This window comes from Takifugu rubripes, chromosome 21 (assembly GCF_901000725.2).
Source record: "Takifugu rubripes chromosome 21, fTakRub1.2, whole genome shotgun sequence".
Taxonomy (NCBI): Eukaryota; Metazoa; Chordata; class Actinopteri; order Tetraodontiformes; family Tetraodontidae; genus Takifugu; species Takifugu rubripes.
The window spans coordinates 19,335,545-19,349,626 of NC_042305.1; the positions used below are offsets into that span (position 1 = coordinate 19,335,545).

The window sequence follows — 14,082 nt, forward strand, 5'->3', positions numbered from 1 at the left end:
CTAACCCTAACCCTAACACTAACACTAACCCTAACCCTAACCCTCTAACCCTAACACTAACCCTAACACTAACCCTAACCCTCTAACCCTAACCCTAACCCTAACCCTAACCCTAACACTAACCCTAACCCTCTAACCCTAACACTAACCCTAACACTAACCCTAACCCTCTAACCCTAACACTAACCCTAACACTAACCCTAACCCTCTAACCCTAACACTAACCCTAACACTAACCCTAACCCTCTAACCTTAACCCTAACCCTAACCCTAACCAGCGGCGTCTCCTCCAGTCCCTACGAGCCCAGAAGCTTCTTACGGTTGCACATTCATCGGCCTTGTGTTCAACCAACCAGCAAACCGTTGGTGGCGTGGACGGTGAGGCAGCGGGAGAAGGAGTGATGGATGGAGAGGCCGTCCACGTAGGTGGGCTCCCGGTAGCCCCCCCTCTGGTCCACGTCCCCGCACATGTGGAAGTGGACGGGGTAGCGGCCGGTCTGGCTCTGCTGGCCCATGTTCCTCAGCTCCACGTGGGACAGGTGCACTGAGGAGAAGTTCCCAAAGATCTGAAGTGTGATGGGCGAGAGAAGAAAGCACATGATTGGTGGGGTCCTCCTGAGGAAGCTTCAGAAGCAGCAATAAAGGAGCAGCTTGGGTTTAAGCCCCACCCATGACCTTCAGATGACCTTCAGATGACCTTCTATTGGCCACAGATCCCACTGGATATGAGAGCTAAATCCACTGGCGGCCGAGAGACGCAGGTTCTAATTAAACCGAACTGGAAACAAGCCTGGCCCGAAAGAGAGAGAGCGGCGTGCTGATCCGGCGCCATGCTCAGCGGGGGGGGGGGTTGTCATCGCGCCCGACAGGCTGCTTCCTGTTCGGGGTATTGGCCAATCTCTCCTCACAACGGCCCCTCCCCGAGAGCGCTCTGAGATCACTCTCGTGGTCACGTGTTCATGTTTAAGATGGTGTAAACGTTGGTTTGAGTCGTAATGTGTTCGATTCAAGAAAGGACAGAAACGGAATTAAATGAGATAAACAATAGTAAAATCATTGTGTTTAAAGATGATTTCATGAAGTCAATTCTATTGAAAAGGGAAATTTCAAGTCATAAAATCAATTCGATCTTCACTGCAGAATTCATGTTCGTGCCCCAGCAACCAGAACGACCCAGCTCTAACTATAACCAGTAGGTTAACCTGTGGAACATCGCCCCCCCCCACCCCCCCCAGTTTGATGCCTCATTTGATGAAACCAAGGAAAAACCAGAAGACGTGTCTGAGACGCTGATAACATTTAGTGTTACGCAACACTCCATCACAAATCCGGCACGTTAGCGTTAGCCGCCAGGGCTAACATCAGCTCGTTTACGGCGCTAATGCTAGCTTAGGATTGTTGGTGTTGCTGTAACTATAACAATTCCCAGGAATATGTTGGTGCCATGAATGGGTCTTGATGCCGTTGCTGATACACACCTTGATGTGGCCCCCAAAGGTGTCGTGGCCGTAGAACCGACACATCTTTCCGTAGCACGATGTTTCCATCTCCCCGTAAATCAGGATGTTCCTGGACAGCAGAGCCACTTCAGCACGCATGTCGACCCCGTCCACGACCTCTCCAACGTGGAGAAACTGAGGCTTCCCTGGACACACGACACAGAACGGTTCTGTCAGGACCAGCAGGACCAGCGGGGCCAGGAGGACCAGCGGGGCCAGGAGGACCAGGAGGACCAGCAGGACCAGCAGGACCAGCGGGACCAGGAGGACCAGCGGGGCCAGGAGGACCAGCGGGACCAGCAGGACCAGCGGGGCCAGCAGGACCAGCGGGGCCAGGAGGACCAGCGGGACCAGCAGGACCAGCAGGACCAGCTGGACCAGCGGGGCCAGCAGGACCAGCGGGGCCAGGAGGACCAGGAGGACCAGCGGGACCAGCGGGTCCCACATACCCACCCACCCACCCACCTATTCCCCCCCCCCACACACACATTCCCCCCCCCCACCTATCCCCCCCCCCTCCCTTTCCCCCCCCCCCCCCCCCCCCCCGTCCTCACCTTGGATCCGGACCTGCCTGCTGCTGCACCACAGACAGGGCAGCAGTGTGAACTCCTCTGCCTGGTACATGGAGAAGTCTGTGCTGGCCAGAACCACCTGGTCCCCGGGTCTCCAGGTCGGCTGCACCTCATCCTGCAGGTTCAGAACCACCTGGTCCTCGGCGTCCACCTGGAAGCCGGAGATTGGGAATCCTGAAGGAGACACAGAATGACCGTCTTTGATGTTTATCCCACTGGCGGAGGATTTTCTCCAGTGTGGTCAGAACAACAACAACAACAACAACAACAACAACAACAACAACAACGATGACGAGCGGACATAGCGAGGATCTGGGCCAAAGCGATCCCACCGTTCTTCCACTCGCTGTAGGCCGTGACCGAGAACGCCACTCCCTCCACGGTGCTGAAGGTCCGGGACGCCAGCGCTCTGCCTCTTGTGTCGTGGTTCTCGTGTTCCCGGACGTCCTCCGAGCAGGTGGCGTTGCCGCCCTGCACCTCAGAGACCAGAGCCCAGGCCTGCCTGCAGGGGGCGTGGAGACGGGCAGTTAGGACACGCCCACATTCACAATTAACCAGCCTGTTAACGAGGAGCCGTGACAGGAGAAGCACTCGTGACATCTGGAACCTCTATTCTATTTCCCTAAAACACGGCGGCGTGGGCAGGACACGACTCTTCAGGACAGTAACTAACTAACTAACTATAACAATAACTAACCGACCCACTGATGTGACCAAGAAGCCTAAAATGAGCACAGCAACAGAAGCTAGCAGCTGCCTGAGCTAAAGCAACGTTAGCATGAACCCAACATCTTTATACATCAGATTTATCAACAGTGAATAAACCAGAGAAAATACACAACATGCACACAAACCCCCAAACAAGGGACCCGCTCTCACCTCAACCAGGCTCAGAAGAACCCGAGCAGCCCAAACCCAAACACCCGCCTCCTCCCGCCATCGCCAACACAAGTCGGGAAATCAGGAAACAGGAATGATGAACTGGAAACGACCCTGAGCAAATGTAGGGGGAGGAGCCTCATTCAGGTGGAGGGCAGCAACCGTCTGCCGGCGCCGGCCGCCACCTGAACCCACTGAGCCCAGCCCACTTGAGCCGGACGCTTGTCGGGGAGCTTTAAGGCTCAACATGTAATAACCCGTAAGACTGTTGGTTCTGAATATGAATTTGGTTCTGAACCGAAGGAGCCTTCCGGATAGAAACGTCTTCAAGAGAAGAAACCCAGTCCAGTTGACAGAGAAAACTGCCTTGGGTTCTGAATATGGCGTTTGAACCGGGCCAGTTTGACCCCCCAGCATAAGGAGGGACGATGTGGGAAGTCAGTGTAACTGACACCGTTTGCCTCCGGAATATCACGGCATTCCCTGATCCCATCTGTTCCGGAAGCACCGAGTTCCCCGGCCGCTCCCTCCCTCACAGGCGCCGTCACAATCAGGCCCGTTTGGGAACTTCCAGAGGTGGAAGTGAGGCTGGAGTAAATCAGACCTGATCTGGAACTACTGGATCTACTGGATCCATCTGCCACAGCTTGAAGGTAAATGGGTGAAACAAGGCCAGAGCCGAGGCCACTATCTGAGCTAGCTCAAAGTTTTCAGATCCTTGGAGGATCCTAAAAGATCCTTTCAGAGCTTTTGTGCAGGACTCAAGTTCAAACTCAGAAAACCTGCCCTGGATCTTCACAACGACCCGTCAGTGTCACGCAGCACGACTTTAACTGCACAATAAAGTCGAACATTTCCTTTCCACAGAGAAAGCGACACGTATTTCACGTTTGTGCACGTTTGTGCACGTTTACACGTATGGATCCTTTAAAGTGCTGCTTTACGCGTATTAGGGCTTGTTTGAAGAAGCTGTGCTGACTCGGCACCAACCCCCACGTGTGAAACGTGACACTGGAGGACCTGGTGCAGCACTTGGCCTCCCAACCGACCCGTGCAGAGCTAGGCCAGGCCGACCGACCCGTGCAGAGCTAGGCCAGGCCAGGCCGACCCGTGCAGAGCTAGGCCAGGCCGACCGACCCGTGTAGAGCTAGGCCAGGCCGACCGACCCGTGCAGAGCTAGGCCAGGCCGACCCGTGCAGAGCTAGGCCAGGCCGACCCGTGCAGAGCCGAGCCAGGCCAGGCCGACCGACCCGTGCAGAGCCAGGCCAGGCCGACCCGTGGAGAACTAGGCCAGGCCGACCCGTGCAGAGCTAGGCCAGGCCGACCGACCCGTGCAGAGCTAGGCCAGGCCGACCGACCCGTGCAGAGCTAGGCCAGGCCGACCCGTGCAGAGCCGAGCCAGGCCAGGCCGACCGACCCGTGCAGAGCCAGGCCAGGCCGACCCGTGCAGAACTAGGCCAGGCCGACCCGTGCAGAGCTAGGCCAGGCTGACCCGTGCAGAGCTAGGCCAGGCCGACCGACCCGTGCAGAGCTAGGCCAGGCCAGGCCGACCCGTGCAGAGCTAGGCCAGGCCGACCGACCCGTGTAGAGCTAGGCCAGGCCGACCGACCCGTGCAGAGCTAGGCCAGGCCGACCCGTGCAGAGCTAGGCCAGGCCGACCCGTGCAGAGCCGAGCCAGGCCAGGCCGACCGACCCGTGCAGAGCCAGGCCAGGCCGACCCGTGCAGAACTAGGCCAGGCCGACCCGTGCAGAGCTAGGCCAGGCCGACCGACCCGTGCAGAGCTAGGCCAGGCCGACCGACCCGTGCAGAGCTAGGCCAGGCCGACCCGTGCAGAGCCGAGCCAGGCCAGGCCGACCGACCCGTGCAGAGCCAGGCCAGGCCGACCCGTGCAGAACTAGGCCAGGCCGACCCGTGCAGAGCTAGGCCAGGCTGACCCGTGCAGAGCTAGGCCAGGCCGACCGACCCGTGCAGAGCTAGGCCAGGCCAGGCCGACCCGTGCAGAGCTAGGCCAGGCCGACCGACCCGTGCAGAGCTAGGCCAGGCCGACCCGTGCAGAGCTAGGCCAGGCCGACCCGTGCAGAGCCGAGCCAGGCCAGGCCGACCGACCCGTGCAGAGCTAGGCCAGGCCGACCCGTGCAGTGCCGAGCCAGGCCAGGCCGACCGACCCGTGCAGAGCTAGGCCAGGCCGACCCGTGCAGAACTAGGCCAGGCCGACCCGTGCAGAGCTAGGCCAGGCCGACCGACCCGTGCAGAGCTAGGCCAGGCCGACCCGTGCAGAGCTAGGCCAGGCCGACCCGTGCAGAGCTAGGCCAGGCCGACCGGGGGCCAGCGGAACGCTGCACTTGGACTCTCTTTGGAGGGAAGCGTGTGGATAAATGTTCCACTCGTGACACCGCTGAACTCTTCTGCTCGTCATTCTGCAGAGGACACGACAAAAATCTCCTGAGTCGCCACATTCACACAAAGCCTGGAAACACTCGGACACCCCATAACCCCTCTGTCCGGAACATGCTTCCGACTGGGCCGGAGCACCAGGCTGCAGAAACAGGCAAAGATCCGGGAAAGATAAAGTTCCAGAAATGCTTATTTTCTAGGTCTTTGAGGGTTCAAAGGTGAACGGTCCAAATGAGAAGCAAATGCTAACATACGAACTCTCCTGTCGCTCCATGGAGACCAAGAGTGAACAGAGCAGGTCGCCAAGGGCAACGTCAACACTGCGCTGCCGCGCGCTAACCTGTGCTAAGACAAGCTAATGCTACATGCTGCAACAAGGCTGAGACACAAACTGTAAATGATCATAAAATGCCTTTACAGCATCCCATAATTGTAATGATCGTCAGCATTTAGCCCATTAAAAAGAAAAAAGCTTCAGTGTCACTTTCTAGTTCCTCTAAAAAACATGAATTATTTGTATGGCATTATAATAATTTTTTATAGTGATAATTATGAATGATTTTACTATTTTTCCACAACATTTGCTGATGAAAATGTGGAATAAAAAGAACTTTGTATAGTTTTTAGCCGATACAAATGTAAATATCCTTGAATCATGGCATCGTTAGCACTGCCAGGGTCAGGGTTAGGGTCAGGGTCAGGGTTAGGGCCAGGGTCAGGGTCAGGGTCAGGGTCAGGGTCAGGGCCAGGGCCAGGGCCAGGGTCAGGGTCAGGGTTAGGGCCAGGGCCAGGGCCAGGGCCAGGGCCAGGGCCAGGGCCAGGGCCAGGGCAGCCACATGTTGCTCGTTACCTGTATTTGAGGTTGTACACGAAGCTGCTGCCCAGCCTCTCTGCAATGGCCGTCTTGGTTTCATCCAGGAGACTTTTGACCGCCGAGTCCCCGACGGCCAGCGCCACGATGCGTCCGGCCGGCAGCGACCGCAGCAGCCGAGTGAGGGTTCGACTGTCGTTGCGAGAGTCGTGCGTGTCGTAGCGCTCGCTGAAGAGCACGGCGGCCGTGTCCTGGTCTATCACCCGCAGGTTGATGCCCCGGCTGAAGTTCCGCTGGAAGGCGTAGCCGCCCGTGGGAAGGCCCGAGGCCGGGACGCTACGGGTCAGCAGGGTCCAGGAAACCCTCTCAGTACCGTGAAGCTCCAGCGTCCCGCCGCCCAGCACGCCGATGAACTTGCGGCCCAGACCCGGTGTTTCAGGAAGGGCCGCGCTGTCGGAGCGCCCCATCAGGGCGATGGTGGCGGAAGAGCGGTAGCGACATTTGGGAGCACCGATGTGAAGGGCCGCTCCATCCTGGATGAGGATGTGATGCGTCCTTAACGTGATGTTCTTGGAACCATCCGCACTGTCGGCAAACACCACCTGGCCTGGGAGAGATGGAGAGACGGACAAGGGTGCTGACAAGGGTGCTGACAAGGGTACTGACAAGGGTGCAGACAAGGGTGCTGACAAGGGTGCAGACAAGGATACTGACAAGGGTGCAGACAAGGGTGCAGACAAGGGTACAGACAAGGGTGCAGACAAGGGTGCAGACAAGGATACTGACAAGGGTGCAGACAAGGGTGCAGACAAGGGTACAGACAAGGGTGCAGACAAGGGTGCAGACAAGGGTACAGACAAGGGTGCAGACAAGGGTGCAGACAAGGGTACAGACAAGGATACTGACAAGGGTGCAGACAAGGGTACTGACAAGGGTGCAGACAAGGGCGGACAAGGGTGCTGACAAGGGTACTGACAAGGGTGCAGACAAGGGTGCAGACAAGGGTACTGACAAGGGTGCAGACAAGGGCGGACAAGGGTGCTGACAAGGGTGGACAAGGGTGCTGACAAGGGTGCTGACAAGGGTGCAGACAAGGGTGCAGACAAGGGTACAGACAAGGGTACTGACAAGGGTGCTGACAAGGGTGCAGACAAGGGTGCAGACAAGGGTACAGACAAGGGTGCAGACAAGGGTGCAGACAAGGGTGCAGACAAGGGTGCAGACAAGGGTACAGACAAGGGTGCAGACAAGGGCGGACAAGGGTGCTGACAAGGGTGGACAAGGGTGCTGACAAGGGTGCTGACAAGGGTGCAGACAAGGGTGCAGACAAGGGTACAGACAAGGGTGCAGACAAGGGTGCAGACAAGGGTGCAGACAAGGGTACAGACAAGGGTGCAGACAAGGGCGGACAAGGGTGCTGACAAGGGTGCAGACAAGGGCGGACAAGGGTGCTGACAAGGGTGGACAAGGGTGCTGACAAGGGTGCTGACAAGGGTGCAGACAAGGGTACAGACAAGGGTGCAGACAAGGGTGCAGACAAGGGTGCAGACAAGGGTACAGACAAGGGTGCAGACAAGGGTACAGACAAGGGTGCAGACAAGGGTGCAGACAAGGGTGCAGACAAGGGTGCAGACAAGGGTGCTGACAAGGGTGCAGACAAGGGTGCTGACAAGGGTGCAGACGTAGGAGAGGATCCTGCCTGATGGGGTTACCTCCTGACTGGATGGTTAGCGACAGTAAAGTGGCAGAAGTTTCCAGTTTGAACAACTGCCCTCGCTGGACAACTGCAGCTCTCTGGGGTTGGTGGCCTGGATTCCAGCTGCTGAGGGAGGGGTTGTGGTCCGGACAGTTCTCTGCAGACAGGCGGGAGCGGTGACAACGGACAGAGGCGACACCCAGCTCGAGATAAACACCAGCAGCGGCATCACGTGGACTCACCATCAAACACATCTCCACTTCTGAGGCTGAGGACGAGGAGAAGTGTGATGAAGAAGGCTCCCGTCGACGCCCCAACACAGATAAAGGTGTTCCTTCTCTGCTGAAGGTCACGAGCACGTTCCCTGGAACGGCTCTCCTCGGAAAGGCTGAAGGTGGCTCGCTGGAGCGGCGCAGGGCCGTGAGGCTTGACTGGGGGGGGCGGGGGGGCTTTGGCAGGTGGCGGCAGGCGTACCGGGGCCACTCGCCCAGGGACATAACCTGCAGGCCGCTGGTGGCCGGCGTGCAGTGGAGCCACGAAGACTGGGAAGTGGCTGGGGCCATCACTGGTCGGCATGGTACACGGATCTGCTATCTGACATTCTGTTGGGAATAGTGGGAATGGCAGAGGAGGAAATGGTGGTTAAAACAACGATTCCCTGGGGCTCTTTTCACAGGATACTGGGAAGAGAAAAACACGTCTGTCACGTCCACGTTTTATTGCTGGTCCCTGTGTTCAAAATAAAGGGCTGAACTGACCGGAGCGTTCAACGGGGAGGAAGAGGAAAAAGAGGTGAAAGACGTGAGATTTGTCCAAAACTGGGTCAAACACAGCAAGTCACAAGGACAGAGGGCAGAGGGGCGCTGCTCAGGGGGAGGTTCACAGCCCAGGAACTCCATCACATCCCATAATGCTGACTGTCAGTGCTGCCTGGGGGACGACTCCTCATGGTTTCATCCCTCAGAGCAGAGCAGCACCACAGCCGGTCCCAGTGACACCAGGGAGGCGCCCGCGGCTCCGTAACGGGATGGAGCCGCACACCAGCCTGGGATGGAGCCGCACACCAGCCTGGGATGGAGCCGCACACCAGCCTGGGATGGAGCCGCACACCAGCCTGGGATGGAGCCGCACACCAGCCTGGGATGGAGCCGCACACCAGCCTGGGATGGAGCCGCACACCAGCCTGGGATGGAGCCGCACACCAGCCTGGGATGGAGCCGCACACCAGCCTGGGATGGAGCCGCACACCAGCCTGGGATGGAGCCGCACACCAGCCTGGGATGGAGCCGCACACCAGCCTGGGATGGAGCCGCACACCAGCCTGGGATGGAGCCGCACACCAGCCGGTCGCTCTGCTGCCACATCAGAGCTGCTCGGGTCTGAGGGATGAAACCATGAGGACGGCAGTCGTCCCTCAGGCAGCACCAACAGCGTTCATCAGCAGACCAAAGCCATCCGACCCATGTCCATGGCCCACAACACAGCTTTTGTCCTTTTTGGGGTTGTAAAAGGTGCAAAAGGACAACAAGTCTTTTAACTACATCACAGTCTTCATTCGGCAGAATAAAGTCCTAATTCACTCATTTCAATTAAGTGAAACTGATCAAAGAAGCTTTGACTCGAGTGCATCCACACAATCAAGGAGTCGCTTATTTGTGGGAACCGAACGGTCCCGTTGGCGGCGGCGCCAGCAAAGGTCCCGGCGCTGCTGGTTCTGCTGAAGCTCCAACAACCTCTTGGATCTCCTCCTCACGGGCTGTGCCAGCCCCCGGCGGCGGGGGACGCTCCTCGTCTTCACGCCCATCTCTGCGGGGTTTTATTCACATTCCTCGCCATGAAAGGGGCCACGCCGTAAAAAAGACCTGCCAGACCAGGAAGACTCATCACCTCAGGGCGAATCCGCTCCCTGCACCACTCATCACTCGCACATTTCCTGATCACTGAACAATCCCATCATTTTCACACTTCCCAAGGTCACAACTTGAATTTCAAACAGATGTTGCTGGTTAAAAGGGAAGTCAAAGCAGATCTGTGCCGCATTTTAGACTGTTCACAGACCTCAAACACATATTCCTTTGTTTCATGTGGAGCGACTCCACTAGATTAAACGCATCAATACGTTTCTCAACAGCATCAAGGTAGAAGAAGAAGAAGAAGAATGACAGCAAAAGCATTCATGGTCTTTAGATCCTGTGTTTATCAAAGGCGCGTGGAATTCCACCTTAGTAGCGACACGTGGAAACATGGTCCTGTAAGAAGTAATGTTCACAATATATCAAAAGGGTCTGAAAATAGAAGCTACCCATCCAGATGTACCACCACGTCAAGATGACCCTTAACCTGGACCACCGCAACAACCCCGACCAATGTGACGGCATTGGTGGCCGGTGACTCCACCAGCTCGACCCCCCGCGGCTGACAGGCGCGCACGGAGCGACACCCACCGCGGCTCGGGCTGCTCTACCCCCGCGGCTCTGGCTGCTCTCCTACCGCGGCTCGGGCTGCTCTGCCCCCGCGGCTCGGGCTGCTCTACCCCCGCGGCTCGGGCTGCTCTGCCCCCGCGGCTCGGGCTGCTCTCCTACCGCGGCTCGGGCTGCTCTACCCCCGCGGCTCGGGCTGCTCTACCCCCGCGGCTCGGGCTGCTCTCCTACCGCGGCTCGGGCTGCTCTGCCCCCGCGGCTCGGGCTGCTCTCCTACCGCGGCTCGGGCTGCTCTGCCCCCGCGGCTCGGGCTGCTCTCCTACCGCGGCTCGGGCTGCTCCTCTCCCGCTCTGTCCCTTCACGCTTCGCCGGGTGCTGGTAGCGGGGCTGGTGTCCAGGCTCGTGGGGACGGTCCGGCCCTCCCTGGTTCGCGTTCGGTCTCCCTTTTATACGCTTTTCCTTCACATGGTGGTTTTGCTGCCGCTGGGCAGTCGCGCGTCCGTCGCTCAGCCCTCCGCACTCCGGACCACCGGCAGGAAGCTAGGTAGGCGGGGCTTGGCAGACAGGAAGTGGTGATGTGTTCAGGCTGTCGGAAAGATTAAACTCGGTCCAAAGGTTGAGCGAGGACGCGAATGCGTTGTTGTGTACAGTTTATATTTTGGCGATATAAATGAGATCCACATATATAAATATGTGAGTCTGTGCTTATCCTTGTAGGTTTGTTTTATTTTAAATATAAGGATATTTGTTCTGTACCTATCTATTATGGTTTGAGGAAAAAAGTGATATGACTAACCGTAACCAAAGTTAAATCAGTAAAATAAATTAATGCTAATAAATTACACCACCTCCCTGGGCTACCACCTTATCGTGGTGGAGGGGTTTGCGTGTCCCAATGATCCCAGGAGCTCCGTTGTCTGGGGCTATATGCCCCTGGTAGGGCCACCCATGGCAAACAGGTCCTAGGTGAGGGACCAGACGAAGCGTAGCCCAGACCCCCTTATGATGAAGAACAGCATTGGTCCTACGTTTCCCTTGCCCGGATGCGGGTCACCGGGGCCCCCTCCTGGAGCCAGGCCTGGGGGTGGGGCACGTTGGCGAGCGCCTGGTGGCCGGACCTCTGCCCATGGAGTCCGGCCGGGCACAGCCTGAAGAGGCAACATGGGACCCCCTTCCCGTGGGCTCACCACCTGTAGGAGGGGCCAAGGGGGTCGGGTGCATTGTGTTTTGGGTAGCAGCCGGAGGCAGGGACCTTGGCGGTCTGATCCCCGGCTGCATAAACTGGCTCTAGGGACATGGAATGTCACCTCTCTGGTGGTAAAGGAGCCTGAGCTGGTGCGCGAGGTTGAGAAGTTCCGACTAGATATAGTTGGCCTCACCTCGACGCACGGCAAGGGCTCTGGAACCAGTCTTCTTGAGAGGGGTTGGACTCTCTACCACTCTGGAGTTGCCGATGGTGAGAGGCGACGAGCAGGGGTGGCAATTCTGGTTGCTCCCCATCTCAGTGCCTGTGTATTGGAGTTTACCCCGGTGGATGAGAGGGCAGCCTCCCTTCGCCTTCGGGAGGGGGGGACGGATCCTGACTGTTGTTTGTGCCTATGGTCCAAACAGCAGTTCAGCGTATCCACCCTTTTTGGAGTCCTTAGAGGGAGTGCTGGAGAGTGCCCCTTCTGGGGGCTCCCTCGTCCTCCTGGGTGACTTCAATGCTCACGTTGGCAATGACAGTGTGACCTGGAGAGGTGTGATTGGGAAGAACGGCCCCCCTGATCTGAACCCGAGTGGTGTTTTGTTATTGGACTTCTGTGCTCATCTCAGATTGTCCATAACAAACACCTTGTTCAGACATAAAGGTGTCCACATGTGCACTTGGCACCAGGACGCCTTAGGCCGCAGATCAATGATCGACTTTGTGGTTGTGTCATCAGATTTGCGGCCGCATGTTCTGGACACTCGGGTGAAGAGAGGGGCGGAGCTGTCAACTGATCACCACCTGGTGGTGAGCTGGCTCCGATGGTGGGGAAGGATGCCGGACAGACCTGGCAGGCCCAAACGTGTTGTGAGGGTCTGCTGGGAACGCCTGGCAGAGTCCCCTGTCAGAAGGAGCTTCAACTCACCCCTCCAGGAGAGCTTTGAACATGTCCCGGGGGAGGCGGGGGACATTGAGTCCGAGTGGACCATGTTCCGTGCCTCCATTGTTGAGGCGGCTGACCGGTGCTGTGGCCGCAAGGTGGTTGGTGCCTGTCATGGTGGCAATACCCGAACCCGCTGGTGGACACCAGCGGTGAGGGATGCCGTCAAGCTGAAGAAGGAGTCGTATCGGGCCTTACTGGCCTGTGGGACTCCTGAGGCAGCAGATGGGTACCGGCAGGCTAAGCAGAGTGCAGCTACGGCCGTTGCAAAGACCCGGGCGTGGGAAGAGTTCGGTGAGGCCATGGAGAACGACTTTCGGACGGCTTCGAAAAGGTTCTGTCCACTATACGGCGTCTGAGGAAGGGGAAGCAGTGCACTGTCAACAATGTGTATAGTGGTGATGGTGTGCTGCTGACCTCAACTCGGGATGTTGTGGATCGGTGGAAGGAATACTTCGAGGACCTCCTCAATCCCACCAACACGCCTTCCAGTGAGGAAGTAGGGCCTGGGGACCTGGAGATGGGCTCTCATATCTCCGGGGCTGAAGTTGCCGAGGTAGTCAAAAAACTCCTCGGTGGCAAGGCCCCGGGGGTGGATGAGATCCGCCCGGAGTTCCTTAGGGCTCTGGATGTTGTAGGGCTGTCGTGGTTGACTCGACTCTGCAACATCACGTGGACATCGGGGGCAGTGCCGCTGGATTGGCAGACCGGGGTGGTAGTCCCTCTTTTTAAGAAGGGGGACCGGAGGGTGTGTTCCAACTATAGGGGGATCACACTCCTCAGCCTCCCTGGTAAGGTCTATTCAGGGGTACTGGAGAGGAGGGTCCGCCGGATAGTCAAACCTCGGATTCAGGAGGAGCAATGTGGTTTTCGTCCTGGGCGTGGAACAGTGGACCAGCTCTACACCCTCAGCAGGGTCTTCGAGGGTGCATGGGAGTTTGCCCAACCAGTCCACATGTGTTTTGTGGACTTGGAGAAGGCATTCGACCGTGTCCCTCGGGGGGTCCTGTGGGGGGTTCTCCGAGAGTGTGGGGTGTCGGGCCCCCTGATACGGGCTGTCCGCTCCCTGTACGATCGGTGCCAGAGTTTGGTCCGAATTGCTGGCAGTAAGTCGAACTCGTTTCCAGTGAGGGTTGGTCTCTGCCAGGGCTGCCCTGTGTCACCGATTCTGTTCATAACTTTTATGGACAGAATTTCTAGGTGCAGTCGTGGTGTTGAGGGGATCCGGTTTGGTGACCTCAGGATCGCATCTCTGCTTTTTGCGGATGATGTGGTCCTGTTGGCGTCATCAGCCCGTGACCTCCAACTAACACTGGATCGGGTCGCCGCCGCATGTGAAGCGGCTGGGATGAGAATCAGCACCTCCAAATCCGAGGCCATGGTTCTCAACCGGAAAAAGGTGGAGTGCCTTCTCCGGGTAAAGGAGGAGATCCTGCCCCAAGTGGAGGAGTTTAAGTACCTCGGGGTCTTGTTCACGAGTGAGGGAAGAATGGAGCGGGAGATCGACAGGCGGATCGATGCGGCGTCCGCAGTAATGCGGACTCTGCACCGGTCCGTAGGGGGGAAAAGATTTATCGGTCGATCTTCGTTCCTACCCTCACCTATGGCCATGACCTTTGGGTAATGACCGAAAGAACAAGATCACGGGTACAGGCGGCTAAAATGAGCTTCCTCCGTAGGG

At 57.8% G+C, this 14,082-nt stretch overlaps 1 protein-coding gene across 8 annotated transcripts in view; it reads right to left on the reverse strand.

The window, feature by feature from the left end:
• cemip2 (cell migration inducing hyaluronidase 2) overlaps window positions 1–10,819 on the reverse strand; it is a 20,562-nt gene extending 9,743 nt beyond the window's left edge. The window contains exons 1-8 of one of the 8 annotated variants that reach the window (XM_029829985.1): window positions 10,596–10,819; window positions 8,095–8,454; window positions 7,869–8,009; window positions 6,196–6,763; window positions 2,404–2,573; window positions 2,054–2,245; window positions 1,479–1,645; window positions 354–566 (exon numbers count right to left, since the gene is read on the reverse strand). In XM_029829985.1, the coding sequence (XP_029685845.1) occupies window positions 354–566; window positions 1,479–1,645; window positions 2,054–2,245; window positions 2,404–2,573; window positions 6,196–6,763; window positions 7,869–8,009; window positions 8,095–8,428 (1,785 nt within the window). In that variant the 5' untranslated portion in view covers window positions 8,429–8,454; window positions 10,596–10,819. The other 7 variants (XM_029829983.1, XM_029829982.1, XM_029829989.1 and 4 more) reach the window with 7 other exon arrangements.
• Window positions 10,820–14,082: the final 3,263 nt, after the last annotated feature.